At 37.8% G+C, this 21,630-nt stretch overlaps 1 protein-coding gene across 1 annotated transcript in view; it reads right to left on the reverse strand.

Moving 5' to 3' along the window:
• LOC107553826 (membrane-associated guanylate kinase, WW and PDZ domain-containing protein 1-like) overlaps window positions 1–21,630 on the reverse strand; it is a 94,752-nt gene that overhangs the window by 50,127 nt on the left and 22,995 nt on the right. The window contains exon 4 of the mRNA XM_016236167.1: window positions 143–262. Within this exon, the coding sequence (XP_016091653.1) occupies window positions 143–262 (120 nt within the window). The remainder of the gene's footprint in view (window positions 1–142; window positions 263–21,630) is intronic.

Consider the following 21,630-nt stretch of genomic DNA (forward strand, 5'->3'; position numbering starts at 1 on the left):
TTAGAGATTGTTGTGTGTTTGCATGGAGGAAAAAAAAAAAACACAAAAAACACTGTGCACACACACACACACACACACACACACACACACACACACACATACACACACACACACACACACACATATAACATTTACTGTTTACCTTCGTAAGATCCAATCTCTAGCAGTGTCCCACTCTGTTCAAGCTTCAGAAACTCGTCCACTGACAAAAAATTATAATCTACTCCTGGCACCTCTCTGTCACGAGGGGAGCGGGTCGTACCTGTGATGAGCAGACAGAGAACCCATAAGATACTGACAACATGAAACTGCTAATTTATGCTTAAAACCACATAGACACCATGTCTATGATTACCACCTACATCAGGGCCAACAGCAACCACATGCTACAGTCTACAGGCTCCTGGAAGCCAATCGCTCGGTGTGAAATCAGCGTGAGAGAGATTTGCACAGCTAAAAGTGAAGATGTTGTAACACCTTGATGATAATTGGTTGTAGGAGAGCAAAGTGTGGCTCCAACTAACTACATGTTAGATTAAAGCAGCTTTAGGGATCAAAGAGTCCATACAGCTGCTCTGCCTCCTCTATCACATTACCTTATATACACCCCGTTTAGACCTTCTATTAAAATCAGTCTCAGGTGATCCAATCATAAATGGTCAGTGCTAAATTCAGGTGTAAAAAGGGTTCAAATACATCCCAGACAACATTAAAACAGGCCACTGACCTGTTAATCAACCATGCACTTAAACAAGGGCTTTAAATGATAAATGGAACTTTAAATCATGTGCTAACACCTTCAAAATGTAGCTACTGATTTTGTATTCATGTTGGTTTCATATGGTTTAAAAGCATATGACTTGCACCATTTTCAAAAAAAGTTTCAATTTAATGACTAAAAATATCATGTGGTGTAATCAGCAAATAAAAAAGTAATAACATATTTTCCTTACCCTTGAATACATGAGTGTACACATCTTAAAAACACATATTTGAAATATTTTATTACGAATATCATGAATTAATTCATTAATATCATTGAGATTTTGGGAAGTTGCAACGAGACATTTTACAACTAACTTACTGTATCTTTTCATAAGGTCAAATTAATAGATATTACAAAAAAAGAGGATCATGTCATTCACCTTAATACCAGGTGTAAACAAGGCCTCACGTATTTCCTTTTTTCCTTTCTTTCTCCACACATTCTATTCAAATGTACTCTGATAACCCAAGAGCATGTTTATTAGACACCATCATCAATCATATTATCATCCACACACACGACACTCGTACAGATGTGAAGTGCATTTGCCCCTTGCGTTGTACCTGTAATCAATATCCCAGCTGTCATAAATCAAGTCTTATCAACACGACTGTATTTATTTGCACTTGGACACTGGGGTCTTCTGCAGCGATTCGCGATGCTGAAGGTTAAGAGGTGGCCTGGCAGTCACTGCATGTCACACGCGCTCGTTCTCCTGCATGCTGTATGTCCACATCACTTGATGGAGCTGATGAATAGCTGATATAAATAGCACCCCGCAATGGGAGATGCTCTTTGCCAGCCATCTTAGTGACACTGGTGATAAATCAAAGATGTGATGATAACTCCGTTTTCTCAACAACCTCTCAATGTAATATTCTCTTTGGTTAACAGGCCCTCTCGGTAGCGAATAGTGTAAAACATAAGCCCCAAAATGGATGCTCTGCAAAGCCTGTGTGTCACTTTTAATAGGACTCAGGTCTTTTTATCGGTTTCATTTTGATATAAACATCTGTGAACGTGACTGGGGTCAGTAAGTTTTTTTTTTTTAAGGAATAAATACTTTTATTCAGCAAGGATGCATTATAATTGATCAAAAGTGAAAGTGAAGACATCTATAATTTTACAAAAGATTTTTTAAACATTCTATTCATCAGAGAATTCTGAAAAAAAAGTATCATGATTTCCACAACAATATTAAGCAGCACAATTATTTTCAACACTGATAATAATAAGAAATATTTCTTCAGAAGCAAATCAGCATATTAGAATGATTTCTAGATGATTAGAATCAAAAAGAAAACAGCTTCACAACATTTCACAATATTACTGTTTTTACTGTATTTTTGATCAAATAAATGCAGACTTGGTGAGTATAAGAGGCTTCAAAAAAGTTTTTAAAAATCATTGAAAATTTCAAATCTTGTCCAAATACATACCCTCAACTTGGGCCAAATGGTTCTATATGTCTTGGAAACAACAATACTACAATATAGTCCCTTCTTTCCACTGACAAACAGATGATCCTGCTACATGCTATTGGCCAAGCCAGAAGTTGACAACTCGGACTGCTCAAAGAAAAGAGCAATGCTTTGAAAGCAATACAGAAATGTGAATATAATTTTAAAAGAAGTCAACCAAGAAGCATCACACATCACCTTTATGCAATGACTCGATTAAGTATTAATGACAGATGATAGATGATACATTAGAAAAATCATAGATGATAGTTTCACCTTCACCTCACCATATGAATCATGCAATTAAACACCCTAGTTCTGCTCCTATGAACAATAAATAGAAAGCAAAGCACTTCCATTTACACACTTTACACAACATGCACAAATATGAACTAATGTCACTCACTACTGCAAGTAGAAAAACACATCCACAAATATATAAATTAGGGATGATTTTTTTATTTATATATAATTATTAGTAGATGCACTATACTTTTATTATTTACAAAGTAACCAATAATTTGTCACCAATATTTTATATGTAGATTGATTTATCTTCTCTAAACTGTTTCTCAAGTGCATTCTCTCATCACCACTCACTGCTGCTACATGAATATGACGCATCACAACACTACGAGACCGAGGCATGTCCGAGTCACACAGAATATAGATTAACATGGCAGAGGTAGAGCTGCATCTTCCACCAAATAATCATAATAAACCAAAATAAAAGCAAAATATCTGTACCATAATGAATTGCATAGCATCATTTTTTCCCCCATTGCATCGTATAGAATTTAAATCGCATTGTGTTGAATCGAATCAAAACCGGATTGCACTGCATCGTAATAGGGGTGAATCGTATCGCATCGGTAGCTGCTTCACATGCACCTTTAATGTATCGTATCGTTGGCTATGCATCGAGATGCGTATCGCATCAGCATCAGTTATGGAGATGCATATCTCTAATATAAATAGCATGACTGTCACATGATGTATTTTCTTGTTGCTAGGGACAACCCTTGAAGGATACAATCCCTGAGAGCCTCATCTCTCATTTCTGAGGGGATCAAACCATTTCATATCAAACACTATGCCAAACAGTGAAGATCGTGTTAAAATCAACAGCCTCAAAAATGAACATAGCAAAGGCAATGGTCTTCGTTTTTCAAGTCAAGCACCTGTATGGACTTTTATATCAGGCACACAATAGGTTTTCTTGTCTCTGAGAGCATTTGCTAAATTACTTTTACTGTTACGTATTATAGGAACTTGTCACTGATGCATTTTATATGAATAAAAGTCAATGTTTACCATTAAGTTGTGTGTTCACCAAAGTGTTTTTAGCCAGTTGAAAACACCAAGCTGTGAGCGCTTGAGAGCCCTTCTGCAGTGCAGCGTTAACAGTTAAGATGCTTTGGTTATTGTGATACGGTGTGTCTGCTAAAGTGATATGGCAGATGTATCGTGAAAGACATTTTTTTTTGGCGCTCCCATTGAAAACAACTGACAAAGTACGCTAGCCTTCCTAACTCTGTACATCTCCCTGCATTTCGCCATGTTCCCAACAACATACACTTTTCTGCATAATCTGAGTTCTAGATTTCCAACACCAGACAATGAATGAAAAAACCCTGACTTCAAACATTTTGACCGAAGAAGAAGAAAAAAAAATGCGCACACAGCTTTTTCTGTCAAATTTAATGACATGTAATGTCATCAAATCATTTAAATATCATATAACATTTAAATAGAATTTTTGGTACCTCAGTTCCATGACTTTTCCACAACTTTTTCAGTCATTTGTGAAAACTAGATAAGGACTTCTCATTTTCATTCAGATCGATTTGCTAATGAATCATTCAAATAAAACTGACAAATTTACAGAAATAATTTAAATCCACTGTTGTGGAAATCACAATACATTTTTTTTTCAGGATTTTTGAATGAATAGAAAACAACAGTGATTATTAGTAACAGAAATCTTTTGTAACATGATAAATTATCACTTTTTTTGATCAATTTAAATTTCTTAAAATAAAAATCTTTGCAAAGAATTTTGAACTGTTAATGATTTTCCCTACAATTTGTATTCATTTTCATGACTTAAAAAACAAAATGTAAAATTCCTTGATATTTACAGCTTTCCCATGACCGTTCGATTCTGAATGGCCTTAATTATCACTGTGTGCACATGTGACATAAGCACACTGTGTTTAGCAAGAGTAGATTACACTACAGAATACAGTACACTTCTCTTTATAGACATTTTTTAAACAAAGAAGTCAACATAATCAGTTTTGATTCTGCTGTTAATATACTTATATGCTAGACCACTGAAAGCTCATCAGGCACCCAAGTGCTAAACGCACCAAAGGTGAGGAACAGTGACAACAAACATCATAATCTGCAGCTGTTCGATCCCGGCCTACACACACTCATCAGTTGTGGGTCAGTGACTGCAAACAGAAGGGGTTACTGTCACCAAAACGGCATGATCCAGGGCCCAAAAAGAGAAACAATCACTTAATGGAGGTTTACAACCCTCTGCTAAATGATGACCCCCTCACTGACACACATGCATCACAGGCTGTAGCTGCTACCACATTTGCTGGTCGTTGTATTTCCAAGCAGTAAAGAGTGAGTGTGTGTGTGTGTGGCTGGAGACATTCTCTCCCCGGAAAAGAACAGTGGTCCTTCATAATGAATCAGCATCAGGAGTTCCCACAATGCAGCCTAAGAACATGCAACACGTGCATGCAAATGCACACATATAACTTCAAACTATATTGGTATATTATGTATTATGTGGACCGTGTTTTTAAAGGAAGTAATTTTTCTAAAAAGTGTTTTTATGTTTTTATTCCGTGTTGGAAACGCCTTTCCATTTCCACAATTGCCACCTTATTTCTCACAATGTGACAGCTTCACATCTGCTTTTCGTAACTGAAACGTTACATATTTGAGAATATTTATATTGACAATACTTTTTACAATTTTACCTTTTTTACTTGGAGGTAGAAGTCTTTCAGATCCATCAGATTTCACATTTTTCACATGCTTTCCTCACAGAGGTGGATTGTAAACCATCTTCAAAAGGGTCATTTCACGGAAAACAGGATTTTCCCAGCTCTTTTGATATAAAAGACCTCAACAGACCAGAAAGACTTACTTTCACAACACAAAGACCATTTATGGAAACTCTATGGAAACGAAGCAAAAACAGGTCAATCTGTAATCGTCACAGTTTTGATGTAACGACTATGAGGGCATTAACATATTACCGCCCACATTTACACATCAACAGCTATTCAGTATTTAACAACACTGCCTGTCCTGATGAATGACAGTGTGAACTACACCAGTAGTTTTCATATGCAAAGAAGTTAGCCAATCATAACAAAGGTCATTTAGATGTCCTATATAAAGGTGGATGCACCTAAAACAGCCTGTTTAATTCTTAAAGTCACAGAGAGAGTGTAAAATGATTTTGTCAAATACAATTTTGACTTTGAATTTTTGAAAATTTTGAATTTTTGAAAAATGGACTTCAGCAAAAATATACAATGCTTCAAAAGTGTAGATAAAATGAATGGCATCCCTTTTGCTGTGGTTTGACAAATGTAAATGTTTTCAATGAAAAGAACGGCAGTCTCTTCTTGACCTAGGTGTAGTCAAGGTCTGGCAGGTCTGGCTGATATGTTGACATGCAGTCTGATTCTGGATCAGTCTGTCAGACAGTAAGACCCCATGTAGCTTAAACCTGGCTGAGCTGTTGACTCGGCTTATGACTGATTCTGGATCTGTCTGTCATGCTGAATGGCATTTCTTCCTCTCACCTGTGAGCTAGCATCTGTCCGTCCTCTCTACAGGAGGAAATCTGGATAAACACTGCTTCCTGCATGGGGATTCAAAGGAGTAGGTAGCTTCCCGAGTACATCATTTAAATAATCTCTTTAATTTTAATATGTATATCAGAATAATTTACACCTTTCCTTTTAGAGGAGTAGTTCAATCAGAAATTAAAATGTCATAATTTACTCACCCTCCTGTAATGTTATTTTAAACTTTTAAAAATGCTTTGCAATTACAATTTTCAAAATTCTGGCTGAAACAAAACAAAACAAACAAATATATATATGGGACGTAAATTTTTGTTATATATATATATATATATATGTGTGTCCAATAACAAATAAATGGTCAATAATAAAATTCTATACTATTGTGTCTTAATAAATTAAATAAATTGTTTTAAATGCTATGAGTGAATTTAGGCATCACAACAGTACAGTACACTCTAAAAAATTCTGGGTTGTTTTAACCCAATGTTGGGTCAAATATGGACTAACCCAACTGTTGGGTTAAAAAGTTAATTTAAAAATGTAACCAAAATTTAACCCAACAGTTGGGTTAGTCCATATTTGACCCAACATTGGGTTGAAATAACCCAGCATTTTTTAGAGTGTATGAAAAGTGTATATATTAATTTAAACTTGCCAAAGATGATATATCAGTATCATTAAATTATGAGCGTTTTTATTTTAAGTGAGTGTTAGATGATGACAAAGGTCATATAAATGCAAATATAAAGGAAATGTGCATGTACGTTTAAATATCCAATGCCAATTGATTCAGTCAGACCCAACATAACTAAGCTAATAAAAGAATCTCTAATGATCATAAAGTTTTTTCATAAGACTTGTATACTATATTCCAAGTGTTCTGAAACAAAATGAGAGTTTTGTGTGACAAACGGACCAAAATATCAGTCAGTCAACAGGTTCAGTCTCTTTTGTGAACGAATCATTCAGACTGTTTCTGTGAACTAGATCTTATTGAACACACCAAAATGATTCATTGAAAATCTTGTTTGGTCTGTCATATAACTTCAGAAGACTTGGAATATAGCACACAATTGAGCGTTTGCATCATAAAACATTTGCTTTAGAGCAAGCACATTCCTTAAAATTACATCTTAAATATTCCATGGAAGAACCAAAGTCATCCGGATCTGGAAAGATATGAGGGTGAGTAAACCATGACAGAATTTTAATTTTGGGGGTGATTTAATCCTTTAAGTGAACTTGTAGTTAGGACAAGGACAGAATCTGAGAGCTGTGAGCGGAATTGAAATGAGTGCAGTGATTTGGCAGCAAAAACAGAGGCTCATTCATTCTTAATGAAAGACTGATCCCTATTTTAAGTCATTTCTCCACAAGTGTCTCAAATGACAGCAAGTTTCAAGATGTCCATGCCTCAAAAAGACATAAATAAATATATAATTCGTTCCAGGATGTGGTAGATTGCTGTAAAAGGTAATATTACAATTCAAAGTCTCCATGCCAGGTCTGTCTTATTTTCCACAAAATGGAGCCTGATCTTTCTACACATCTTTGCATTTTATGACATAAATACATGCAGCGGGTAAAAAATAGCTGCATTGTGAAGTGCTAAGCCAGCAAGGAACCTGAAAGCACCAAAGGCAGGCACATTTAACATCACATGTTCTAAAATACATCAGAAAAACAACAATGCCATGTGCACATCCAGCACACAAACAGGCTCTAAAAATAGCTGTGTCTGATAAATCAGTTTATTTTCGTGGCTGAGGTTCCAGGAGCACTGCAGCACCCAGCTTTGTGTTCCCTAATTCAGGTTTCTGATATGACCTACATTCAAACTTCATCACAGGACTTCATAAAGATTTGGAACAACATGAAGTTGAGTTTCCTTTTTGATGAATCAGAGTTAATAACAATAATACAATTAAAAAGTATAATATTAGTATAACAATAATACATTTTGGTTTTCCAAAGCATTATTTGGGAAGACCGGTTCATAAGCACAACCTTAGAATTGCTATTTTGAAGGGATTTGCACCACAGACCCTGGGTCAGCATACTGTAAATAACAACCTGACAGGAGGAGAACCTGCAGAGTTCTGCTCAGTCAAACTTCAACTTCTTTTGAACATCTCTAGGCATAAAGCTTCACAGACTCACATGCCTATGAAAGATTCCTTCCACTTTGTTGTCACAAAACAAATTGCTAAACAAGTTGTCCTTTTGAAAAACTACAATTTTCTCGGGGAAAAAAACCTAACGTGGTTGCCAAGGTGTTGCTAAGCAGTTGGTGGCTTTTGTGCCGATAGTTATTGAGGGGAAAAAAGAAATATGATTAATATGATTTAAATGTTTATATAGCAATACTAATTTATTAATTTAAACCTATATGTCATCTTAAAGAAAAAGCACACCTCTCCTCATCAAGCTGCAAGTTTGCATGGAAAAACTGATTTTTTTGTTCAATTAAATCTCTACAATGAATTGGGAAGAATCCCTCACCATTTACAACCTACTTCTGATTGGTGAAGCTGTGAAGTAAACAATGGGAATTTTTTTTGAATGGGATAAAAAAAAAATAATTAAAAAAAAAGACTTTTCAAAAGGAAATGTCAACAAAGAAAAAGAAAACTGCAAGCAGTGTCTGATGACTCTTATACATAATATATTTCAAAATTAGCATGTATCCATATTCAAATCTTTAAAGGTCAAGCAGAGGTGTGCAACACAGTGAAACTAGCACCACATCAGACGCCTTAGTGCATTAAATACTTTCATTGTGTCTTGTATTTGTTGGCCAACAAAGACTAATCCTTCACCGATTAAAAGAATTCTAAAAACATAATAATACTTGTACTGTAAAAAATTAAATATTAATGCTACTACATACATATCTAGGTGCCCGAAATGCCCACAAAAGTTACTTTCCCTTCCCAATCCAGACACAAAGAAGGTTTGTAGCTTCTTTGTTTTCTTTCATAGTAGGTCAGCTTCACCTCTCACAGCCACAACACAAATGTTACCTGGCATTGTGAAATCGGATATAGCAACATATTGTCCAGTTATAAAGTGGATCGAGGTGTTAAAGGGGAGGTATTGCATTCCTGGAGAGCAATACTGCAGTAACTGGAGAGGCAATCAATCAGACGCAACGCTTTAAGTGACTCTGAGCCTCACCGCCGTGATTCAGTTAGCGGTGTAGCGTAGGCTGTTGTTAACGCATTTGGAAACAAATCATTATCATCATTATTCTAATAATAGTCAAGACTCTTACTATACCAGCATTTGGATGTTTGCACATTTCCAAAGTTATTAAAGGGCCTGTGGTTTTTGGCTTGAAATAAAAGCATGATTACAATTTTTCTACAAGAAAAACTGGGTTAGTTTGAGATGCTAAATCTTCAGCGCTCTTCTCACAGAAGCAATTTCAAGCGTTTTCTGATGCCCTCCCAGTTAAATACATAAAAACTAATTGAAAAAATGCTCTCATACACTGGAATGTGCGGTGTAGCGTAGGCTGTTGTTAACGCATTTGGAAACAAATCATTATCATCATTATTCTAATAATAGTCAAGACTCTTACTATACCAGCATTTGGATGTTTGCACATTTCCAAAGTTATTAAAGGGCCTGTGGTTTTTGGCTTGAAATAAAAGCATGATTACAATTTTTCTACAAGAAAAACTGGGTTAGTTTGAGAAGCTAAATCTTCAGCGCTCTTCTCACAGAAGCAATTTCAAGCGTTTTCTGATGCCCGCCCAGTTAAATACATAAAAACTAATTGAAAAAATGCTCTCATACACTGGAATGTGTTTGTTCTGAGCTGAAGCTGTTATCTGCATGGCTTGATTAAATTTTTCATGAGCCTGACCCAGTGAATAATACAGGCTGCTCACTCTCGTTTTTCTTCTCCTTCCTTTTTTTGTCGTCTTGTCATCTCTCCTTTTTTTCCTGCATGTGCTTCTCTCTCTAATCTATAAATGAAAGGCACTGACATGACTGGAAAAATTATGGAACAAATCAAATGGGTGGCAAAACTTCAAACTTGCAAGTGCATGTTTGCTTTGAGACCATCTCACACATCGTATATATCATTAGCATACTAATAAAAGTTGGTGTAGTTAGTACGAATTTAAAATGTATTCCAAAATTTCTCCCATGAAACAACAGATAAAAAATACTAATGGCTCATCTTACACTCTCAATTGTATTAAAAAAATGTTTGTCCAATTAAATGCTCCTTAAAATATGAAGGTCCCTCCCCATTTACAATCTACTTCTAATTACCATTAGCAATAAGCAAATCCTGGTCCACAGCTTTGACGAATAAAAACTAAAGGATAATGGCTTTTTTAAAAAGGGGGAGAGCCTTTTGATATGTCCCACCACAACTGCCTGTTTCAAAAGGAAATATATAAAAGTGCACTTTTGATTTAATGTATTCAATAGATATGTACACATATATCAAAAATAATGTCCATTTACATAGTATAATATGCTGCAAAACAGGAAAAAGTAGAAGCAGTTACAATTACTTTTTTGTTTACAGCAGGCCTAAAAAATTGTTTTTCTTATAAAATATGATTTATTGTAAAATATAAGAAATTAGCATCACACGTTAACATCTGTCTCAGGTGATCTAACTGTGGTCAGCTGAGATAAATTGTCATTTACACCTGGTAAAACATATATTTGGTGTATCTCCAGTGAATTATAATTTTTTTAACAGTTGTGCAAAGGAGGGACTAAATAACTTCCACAAGAAAGCAGGTGTAAATGGAGTCTGAGATGACCTGCACCATTGTATAGCCCATTTCATCTAACCAGCTTAACATCATCAGACTGACACCAAGAGCCATGGTCCTATTTTGTTTTGATTTGTTTATCTGTTTTCTGAAAAGATCATATACAAAATAAACCAGAAAATCAATTCTGAGTAATAAAAAAGCACAAGTAGAACGAGTAAATAATGTGTACTTAATGTATATATGATAGCATCTAGCATTTTCTAACTTATCTTTGGTTCTGACAGAAATACATGACCAGTTTTTCTCCACACTGGAATGAAGTGTGGCACTGGATTCACATTGCAAAAAGCATGTTTACATGATGCATTTTTGAAAGACCAAAATTTTTGAAAGGCATTTTTGAAAGGCCATGGTTTCACTAAGATTGAAACCATGAGCAGAACTACAAATACTTTGTGGCTAGAGTTTCTCTGTAAAATAATGAAACAAACACAAGTTAATTACACTAAACAAGCAAATAAGCTTGTAAACCTTTTAACCTTTGACAAGCTCACTGAAGTTATTACACCATCTGTTGCACATCTTGACTGACATGGACCAGAAGAAAGGATTTTTGAAGTACAAAAAAGAAGAGAATCTGAAAATACCTATACTTTGTCAGAAGCATTAATCAAAAAGCAAAGCACCAATAAATGGCATGTCCAGGCTGGAGGCGACGTCAGTAGAGTTCAAAGGGATATAAGATATTGACAGTCTTGTCACAGCAGAGGCGTTTGAGAGCCTCTACTTTCTCTTCCGTGTGACTGATGCCCACAAACTGTTGACAGATCACTACAGATTTATCAAAACACACCGAATGGCACAATAGTTTGTACTGGTAATGCTAACAACACTTCACATTATACAAACACAAACCGATCATTGGTTAATTAACATATGCACAACCAACCATCAATAAAGCGGGTCTATATAACTGGATGTAAAGGCTTCAAGTCTTTAAGTATGGCTTTAAGTAAATGGCAGCAACAGAAATATTTTGATGAGGCACAACTGTTCAATATGTAGTTACACTCATCATCATCATCATTATAATAATGTTATTGTTAATATTAATGTGTGTGTAAATACACACGCACACACACACACACACACACACACACATACACAATTTTTCTATATGTGTGTTTGTGCATAAATAATTATAGAATTACTAACTATATAATTAATCTGTAATTCAAACAACAAAACAAAAAAGTAATACAGCTGGCACATTGTTGTTCTTGGACCAAGGCATATCACGTAAAATGTGTATACATGTAATCTCTCTACAATATTTTTATAAGTATTTTTTTTTCTAGTATGTTTTGTCAGTATGTTAGTAAACAATTTTGATCCAGAATGATTTATACTAGACAAAGCAGAAGGTTGAAGAGAGAGAGAGACAGAGAGAGAGAGAGAGAGAGAGAGAGAGAGAGGAAGAAACTTGGCATCTCATGTTACCAATTTTTGGGAGATCTGGAACTGGGAGACACTAGAAAAGGGAAGACTCTTGATCGGGAAAGGCGCGGGGATGTGAGCCCATGCTGATGTTGACAGCCAGCCCTTCCGGCTCAGTGGGAGACAGAACCATCTGTCCCAGCAAAGGGTTAATCCACAACACAGATTCCTGATTCTAGCATTTTCCACCCCACATATTCCCATTAACAAAATGGAGTTGGTTTCTGAAAGCATATCCCCCCAAAAAGACCTCCACTGCAAAACAAAGCATGGTTTTAGCACTCATAGTCTACTCAGTCCAATGATGTCTGTGCCGAAACAACTGATCAATGCATCAAGACATGCCAGATAATGCTTTGCCGAAAATAACGATCAATGCTTTGATGAGCTGATTTGATGGAGTCTAAACACCAAAACCGAGCTTACAAGGGAACATCATGCAATACACAGCAGCACACACAGCAGGCCTATTCCTGGCTTCAGATTTACTTGGCTCAAATCTTCATCTTCATCAAATAATCTAGATGTGCATAAGATCTGTAAAACACCAACCTGTCGTTTATAAGCCAGAGAATGCAGCTATTTAACCTATAAAAACCAATAAGACACAGAGAACCCTTCAAAACGGACATCTTTTCTGAGCTTACAAGGCTGAGAGAAAAAGAGCATGAGAAAGCCTTTCAGACACAGATACGGCTGGAGACAGCGGCTGCAGCGGAGAGACAGACATAGGGCTGGTGTGGATGGGAGGGGGGCTGGGAGAGAGACGTCTGCCACACTGCTCAACTCTAAACATAATGGCCTCCAACATGTCAAGTGACCACAGCTTAATTCAAGCTCCACTCGCTCAAGCAGACGAGCGTGTACGTGCTAACGCAGACCGCGGCATCTCTGGTGCACCATTTTGCCATCCTCAACAAATCACATCCTCTTACATCCCCCAAGACGGTCACATATTCAGCTACATTCCCTGCATTGCTGCTCCCAGCTTTCTGTCACTCTTTTTGCATCCCTCATTCCCCACCCCGGAAGCCAAAGAGTCCAGGTGATGTTTGAGGGGGGAAAATGGCTAAATTACCTTAGCGGAGAACCTCGCAACCGCTATCTCCAATGTAAGCAATCCACTTAAGAGCTTCCAAAACAAGATGAAATCCAATGGAAAAGAGCAGAAAATCCCAGAATCCTGTTCCGGTGAGCATCAGATGCTTGCATCTCAGCTAGCGCTGCCCAGTCTGTCGTCCCTCCTCCTCCTCTTCCTCTCGATCTCTTTCTCTGTAAAGCAGTCGTCCAGCACAGCGCTGAAGCTCAGCCAATGTGAGGGGCTCGCACAGCAAACACCATCTGAGCTAAACGTCTTCAGGCTCACACTCATCCACCTCCACCCGCCCACCTCTCTCTCGCTCTCTCACTCTCTCACTCCACCACATCCCCCCTCCTTCTTCTCCAACACACACTTGCAGACAGATACACACATGGCTCCCCCTGCAAACAAGACATTTGCACACTCTCTCTCGCTTGCACACGTCCATACACAAATACGACGTGACAAAGGCAATCAAATGGTGGGCTAGGATGGGGATTAGAGGCTGAATGAGATTTAGCAGATAAAAATCAGGCTGGTCAGGCCAGCCATGTGCATGCATACAATACTATTGTTTAACTCCAGCAGGCCACTGGGGCATACGGCAAGGGTTTGGGGGGGGGGGGGGCTTCTGTGTGTGACCACATTTTGGCCAGAGTCATTTCCCTTCTTTTATTAAGCCTCTACAAAAAGAAGTAGTATTGACCAATGACTGTCTTAATTCTTTAGTCTTAAAGCGCTTAAAGAACAATTTGAAATCAAAATTGACATTATTTATATTTTCTAAATAAATGTTAGTGGTGTTAATGCAAATGATTTATCAGATACCTTTATTATAAAAAGAAAAAAAACATGTTTCTATAGAGGTTTCAAAATGTAAAATGCTTTGCCCCCAAATGTCATGTGCATGTGGGCAGAGAATCATAATATTAACCAATTACATCAGCGAAAGCAATCCATAACTCTAAGAAAGCAAAAAAAACAAAATCAAGTCCCGCCCTTATTTCCCACTAAATATTGTTTAATTCAAAAATATGTCTCATTATGGAAGTTTAAAGGATTTACTTCTTCTATGGAACACGAAAAAAGACATTAAGAATGTTTTAATGAATATTTGTAATATTTAATATTATCATCTGTACAATGAACATTACAAGGGTCTAAAACACTGGACCTCACTGATTTTTTGTATGGATATAACTACATCCCCCCCCTCTCTCGCTCTCTCAATACATACATACATACATACATACATACCACAGACGAAATAAAGTCATAAAGGTTTGGAACAACATGACTTGTTTTTGTTTTAGGCATATTAATCTTATCACTTTGGAATAAAATCCATCCACATATTGTCCCCCATCTTTCAACATAAAGCTTAAAATGTGTGTGAACTTGAAATTAAATTAAATCAAAAGAATCTGGTTTTGAATAGCCGTTTGACCACTAATAGCCACTCAACGAAATTACTTCCCTCATCCATCAAATAAGTCCCATAATTCTCAAGCAATTTTTTCAATCTTCCTGTGTTGCCCTCAGAGTTGAATGATTACAGTGGCACTATGACAAACACACATCTTCAGATGAAACCCTGAGGAAATAGGCCAGAGGTAATGACAGAAACACATTGTGTCACGTAGCCTGTGTACGAGCTTCTATTTCTGGGTGGAGCTCAGCGTGAATCATCTTCTCAGCCCCGTGAAAAGCTCACCTTTTACATAATATCCAACTTTCAGCCACTGAAGAAAAGCAGAATTGCTTTGTTGTGTGAAAAATGGAGGTTAAGGCCTTAGTATGCATCTAGAGCTGCATCTTAAGAGCTTTCCTATGATGGGTACATGACTAAAGTGATAGTTTGCCCAAATATAAATGTTCTGTCATCATTTGTTGAGCCTCATGCTTTTCCAAACCCTTTCTTTCTTCAGTGGAACATAGAAGAACATATTTTGAAAAATGCTTAATCGAAAGTTAGTGCGGTTCAAAGTTGTTTTGGGTCTCATTGACTTTCACAGTAGACAAAAACATTCTTCAAAATAGTGTTGGGCGATATGCTCAATTAACCTATCAGCCTAATGTTTTTAATATGACTGAATTTGTATTTAACATGATAACAAATTAATAGAAACATTGTAAGTTACTAATTATAATGCTTATATTTTCTCAGTTATTCAAAAGGCAGCTACAGAAAACGAGCAAAGAACATTACATTACCAAAGAACATCATCACAAGCTCAGTCTAGCGCGAGTTTACTCACTTTAAAAACACTCCCGTTAAACTCGCACGTACATCTGCACACTTTGTTGATTATAATGAGAGATTTTGCGAGTCAGAATTCAGTCAGCGTGCGCTGAACAACAGAACTCTTCTGTTTCAGTGATGACTCATCTGAACGCCTCTGATTGGCCACTGCATTTCACAGTAGACAAAAACATTCTTCAAAATAGTGTTGGGCGATATGCTCAATTAACCTATCAGCCTAATGTTTTTAATATGACTGAATTTGTATTTAACATGATAACAAATTAATAGAAACATTGTAAGTTACTAATTATAATGCTTACATTTTCTCAGTTATTCAAAAGGCAGCTACAGAAAATGAGCAAAGAACATTACATTACCAAAGAACATCATCACAAGCTCAGTCTAGCGCGAGTTTACGCACTTTAAAAACACTCCCGTTAAACTCAGTGAATCTACATTGTATGATGAATAAATCTCTTATACTTACATCGCACGTACATCTGCACACTTTGTTGATTATAATGAGAGATTTTGCGAGTCAGAATTCAGTCAGCGTGCGCTGAACAACAGAACTCTGCTGTTTCAGTGATGACTCATCTGAACGCCTCTGATTGGCCACTGCATTCATAAAATCATAAACATAATCGTGTGTGATTGGTTAGAACGCGCAATACTGTAAAAATGCTGAAAAAGAAATATAGGCCTAATGCAACAAATAAGCCCTAATATTAATTAGATATTATTACTAGCCTGATAATGATAATAATAATAATAATAATAATCATCTTGCTATCGTCAAAGGCATTAGCCACAGGCGATATCTCTATCTATCGTCGATAAACGATACTATCGTCTATGGGCACAACCCTACTTCAAAATATCTTCTTTTGTTTTCCACAGAAGAAAGTAAGTCATACAGATTTGGATCGACATGAGGGTGAGTGAATGGTGATAGAACCTTCATTTCTGGGTGAACTATCCGTTTAATTTAGAAACGAACAGTCAGTTTATAATTATGGCTGGGTATCGATTCAGATGTCCCGATTCGATTCGATTCGATTTCGATACGCAAGCTCTCGATTCGATTCGATTCTCAATTTTTTGGATTACGTTCAGTGAATATAGTTTTAATACAAATGCTATTGATATTTCTAAAAAATTAACAGTAAACATCAGTTTACAAATGGTGAATTAATAAAAAGAAATTAAGAACCACATACTCGTATTTTAAACCTATTCTTTTTTTGGTATAGGGTCCTTTTTTAAACAATAATAGGGCTCTATTAAATGTTCTTAATTTTTCTGGTAATCAAATGAAGGCATAAAACATTAATTTTATTTATCCTAATCAAATGAAAATTAAACACTTTTATTTTTCGGCAAATAAAGCGCTGCACAACAGAGGTTTACTGTTAAAATTAAACAGAAAACAGATGTGATTATTCCTTTAAAAATAAAGATTTATTAATATTTATTAGCAGTAGTAGCATTGAGTCTTAAGACTGCTAAATAGTAATATATTCTGACAGTAGAACGTTAAACTAAACTTTTATTTTTGACGGGTTGCCGTGAAGAACTTCCAGCTGCTGTGTATGATATGATGGTAGATTTCCAAATTAAATGGTAAATGCTAACGAAGTGACTCTCAGAGCACCTGGAGATGACATTCGTGTTCATATCATCATATAGTGAGACGGCAGAAGCAGAAAAAATAGTGAGCGTCATCCGTGCTTTAGTATGTGTAAACAAAACAGTGCGCCGCGCCATCCGCCATTCATTCATTGCGGAAATCATGGCGCCTTATGCGTGATATCAAATGCTTCCGCAGATTTATAGTATTACTATAGCATTTCACCTGAGCATTACGAATCACACGTATGGCCATGATAAGCACTGAATGAATGACAGGATTTCTGTTGTAACATCGCGCAAGGTAAATAAGGGTGACATCTAGTGGAGAAGACTAATGATAAGATTCACGTTAATCAGATCTTGTTTTAAATGTGTGCTGAAATAAATACCGGAAAAGATCGATTCGCAGCTTTTGAGAATCGATATCGAATCGACGTCATTTAAAAAAAACGATTAATTGGAAAATCAATTTTTTTTGCCTAGCCCTATTTATAATGAGTGTTTGGGAAGGAAAGTATGTGTAGATGCCATTGCATTTGGGTGAAGGACAACAGAACACTAGGCTGAAGATACTTTAGCTTTCTTGGAGTAATTCCAACCTTTAATTCTGATGGACATCTAAAAAAAAAAAAAAATTTGTCAACTTGCTGCAGATTCCCAGTCCTGGTCTTTTTTGTTCTGATGAATGGAGTGGTATCTGAAGAGAAATTCTTCTCCTTTTGTTCCTCAAACCTCTTTTTAAATCCACCCATCCAAAGTAGTGCCCCCTGGACAGGCCTGATGCTGCTCTCTAGTTTGTCCACTCTCACGGTGATCAACACTTTCTGAGGGCGCTTTTGACTTGCAAATTAATTCACAAAATGCTTTTGAATTCAGAATGTCAAGTGCTGTGAGCGAATGGGCATTTCAGGCCAAGAACAGCCAAATCGCAAGACTCGTCTACGTCGAACAAGGTGTTAGCCAAAGAAAATGTGGAATGGGATTCGGATTCTGAACATGCCCAGATTTAGTTGAATTTCTCAGTATGCCGCCCACATATGCTTGCTCAGTGATATCAAGCTTGAGCTGACATATCAAAATGGAGCCTGGAAACACAGGACGAAGCCAAACAGAGAGGACCAGACCTACGAATAGCCCATTTTGGATGGCAAAAAAAAAACACATTTTGGATTAAACTATGCGACACACCATCCAGGCACAGACGGTCAATGCTAAAACTCACCTGAATGTTTCCGATCCCTACTGAGAGCCCTCGGCTCCCTGCAGGTATTATCTCTCATCTGTCTGCTAATGGTAGCTGACTTGCGACTGGGATGCTCTTCAGATCTACCCTGTCTCCAAGCCCGTGGCTGAAGCGCTTTGCTTGTCGGCAGACAGAGTAGCACACATGCTAAATGCTAATTAGCTAGCTCTCACAGACATGGGTGGCTGTGAATGCTTTATGTTAAACCAAGTAGCTAAAACGAAGATGCAAATGTCGAGTTGCATTTGTGTTTTCTCATATTTGACTCTAACACCTGCTTAAATGCTAATGAAGTGACTCTCAGAGCAGCTGGAGATGACATTCGTGTTCATATCATCATATAGTGAGACGGCAGAAGCAGAAAAAATAGTGAGCGTCATCCGTGCTTTAGTATGTGTAAACAAAACAGTGCGCCGCGCCATCCGCCATTCATTCATTGCGGAAATCATGGCGCCTTATGCGTGATATCAAATGCTTCCGCAGATTTATAGTATTACTATAGCATTTCACCTGAGCATTACGAATCACACGTATGGCCATGATAAGCACTGAATGAATGACAGGATTTCTGTTGTAACATCGCGCAAGGTAAATAAGGGTGACATCTAGTGGAAAAGACTAATGATAAGATTCACGTTAATCAGATCTTGTTTTAAATGTGTGCTGAAATAAATACCGGAAAAGATCGATTCGCAGCTTTTGAGAATCGATATCGAATCGACGTCATTTAAAAAAAACGATTAATTGGAAAATCAATTTTTTTTGCCTAGCCCTATTTATAATGAGTGTTTGGGAAGGAAAGTATGTGTAGATGCCATTGCATTTGGGTGAAGGACAACAGAACACTAGGCTGAAGATACTTTAGTTTTCTTGGAGTAATTCCAACCTTTAATTCTGATGGACATCTAAAAAAAAAAAAAATTGTCAACTTGCTGCAGATTCCCAGTCCTGGTCTTTTTTGTTCTGATGAATGGAGTGGTATCTGAAGAGACATTCTTCTCCTTTTGTTCCTCAAACCTCTTTTTAAATCCACCCATCCAAAGTAGTGCCCCCTGGACAGGCCTGATGCTGCTCTCTAGTTTGTCCACTCTCACGGTGATCAACACTTTCTGAGGGCGCTTTTGACTTGCAAATTAATTCACAAAATGCTTTTGAATTCAGAATGTCAAGTGCTGTGAGCGAATGGGCATTTCAGGCCAAGAACAGCCAAATCGCAAGACTCGTCTACGTCGAACAAGGTGTTAGCCAAAGAAAATGTGGAATGGGATTCGGATTCTGAACATGCCCAGATTTAGTTGAATTTCTCAGTATGCCGCCCACATATGCTTGCTCAGTGATATCAAGCTTGAGCTGACATATCAAAATGGAGCCTGGAAACACAGGACGAAGCCAAACAGAGAGGACCAGACCTACGAATAGCCCATTTTGGATGGCAAAAAAAAAACACATTTTGGATTAAACTATGCGACACACCATCCAGGCACAGACGGTCAATGCTAAAACTCACCTGAATGTTTCCGATCCCTACTGAGAGCCCTCGGCTCCCTGCAGGTATTATCTCTCATCTGTCTGCTAATGGTAGCTGACTTGCGACTGGGATGCTCTTCAGATCTACCCTGTCTCCAAGCCCGTGGCTGAAGCGCTTTGCTTGTCGGCAGACAGAGTAGCACACATGCTAAATGCTAATTAGCTAGCTCTCACAGACATGGGTGGCTGTGAATGCTTTATGTTAAACCAAGTAGCTAAAACGAAGATGCAAATGTCGAGTTGCATTTGTGTTTTCTCATATTTGACTCTAACACCTGCTTTTTATTGAAATAATGAAAGCTACAAGTCACAGAATGAACAAACACATTCTCTCAGATGTAGAGATCTACCTAGCAACAATGTTTGTGATGCCTAACATAAGAAGACAGCATATGACTGGGCAGTAAAACCTGTCTGAGGCAGCATATGAGGGATCCATAGTGCGTGCTGTGGTGTGAAGGGCAGTGACAAATTGAATTTCCCTGCGCTGCTTCAAAACTGGGCGCTTTTCAGGTGGCGAGTTGATCATTGCTCATTACATCAAGGGTGATGGCCCTTCAGTGCACCGTACTCCCTCTGCCACATCATCATTCCATCACACACACACTTATACATGCGTACACACATGTACACATGCTCGCCAAGGAAAAATTAGGTCCGTGCCCCAAAGGGACTCTAGACAATGGCTTGAAAATAAATCATATTGATCAGAAAGTTCCTCAGCTAGGAGCCATCTGTCCCTGTGAACGAGATGTGACTGAAGGGTTCGATCTTTCGCTCTTTTTTTCGTATTCTTTCCCCTGACTCAACCCCACTACAACCCCGACCCCACCCCCACAACAACCCCACCCCCAATCCAACCCTTTAGCCTATATATGAGGCATCCACCACATGCACTAAGCCCCATACATCACCCACAAACCCTCTAATCTGTTGCCCGCATCTCAAGAGATAGCGCCAAATGAGACCAAATGTGTGCAGAAAAATAAGACGGACTTGCCTCGCTGCGGTGCAATCTCCAGACGGTAATCCTTTCTTTCTTTCTGGCGAGAAAACGCAGCAGCAACCTGTCTTCAGCTGCAATCCTGCTGTCTGCTGCCGAGCAGAAAAACAAATGGAGGGATGGAGGGAGCGAGAGAGCCGAAGAGGGGGTGTGGAGGGGGGTGTGGGGATGCAGGAAAGAGGAGGGGAGCAAGAGAGGGCAAGCAGGGGCTGGCTAACCACAGGGATGCTTAAATAGACTGATAGATGAAGACGAGAACAGAGGGACTGAGAAGGAAATGTGAAAACACTGAGGGAGGGAGTGCCGTTCCAGTGGCATCTGTTATGTTGACGGTGTTGGTGATGTGAAAAGCTGGAGCGCGAAATGAGGAAAAGACAAGAATCAACAAAGGGCACAGCCTTTTGTTCCTCGGTATTACATCACAGGACAACAATCAGAGGAATCAAATGTACTCGGAGCACAAAACCATTTCATATGCACCTGCTTCTAGCTGCTAGAGTTGAGGTTCGGAAGAAAAATTAGAGAAACAGAAGGGAATAAACAGCATTTATTTCAGACAACACTCTGCGATACAGAAGCAGAA

This window comes from Sinocyclocheilus grahami, unplaced genomic scaffold (genome assembly GCF_001515645.1).
Source record: "Sinocyclocheilus grahami isolate Dianchi unplaced genomic scaffold, SAMN03320097.WGS_v1.1 scaffold2.1, whole genome shotgun sequence".
Lineage (NCBI taxonomy): Eukaryota > Metazoa > Chordata > Actinopteri > Cypriniformes > Cyprinidae > Sinocyclocheilus > Sinocyclocheilus grahami.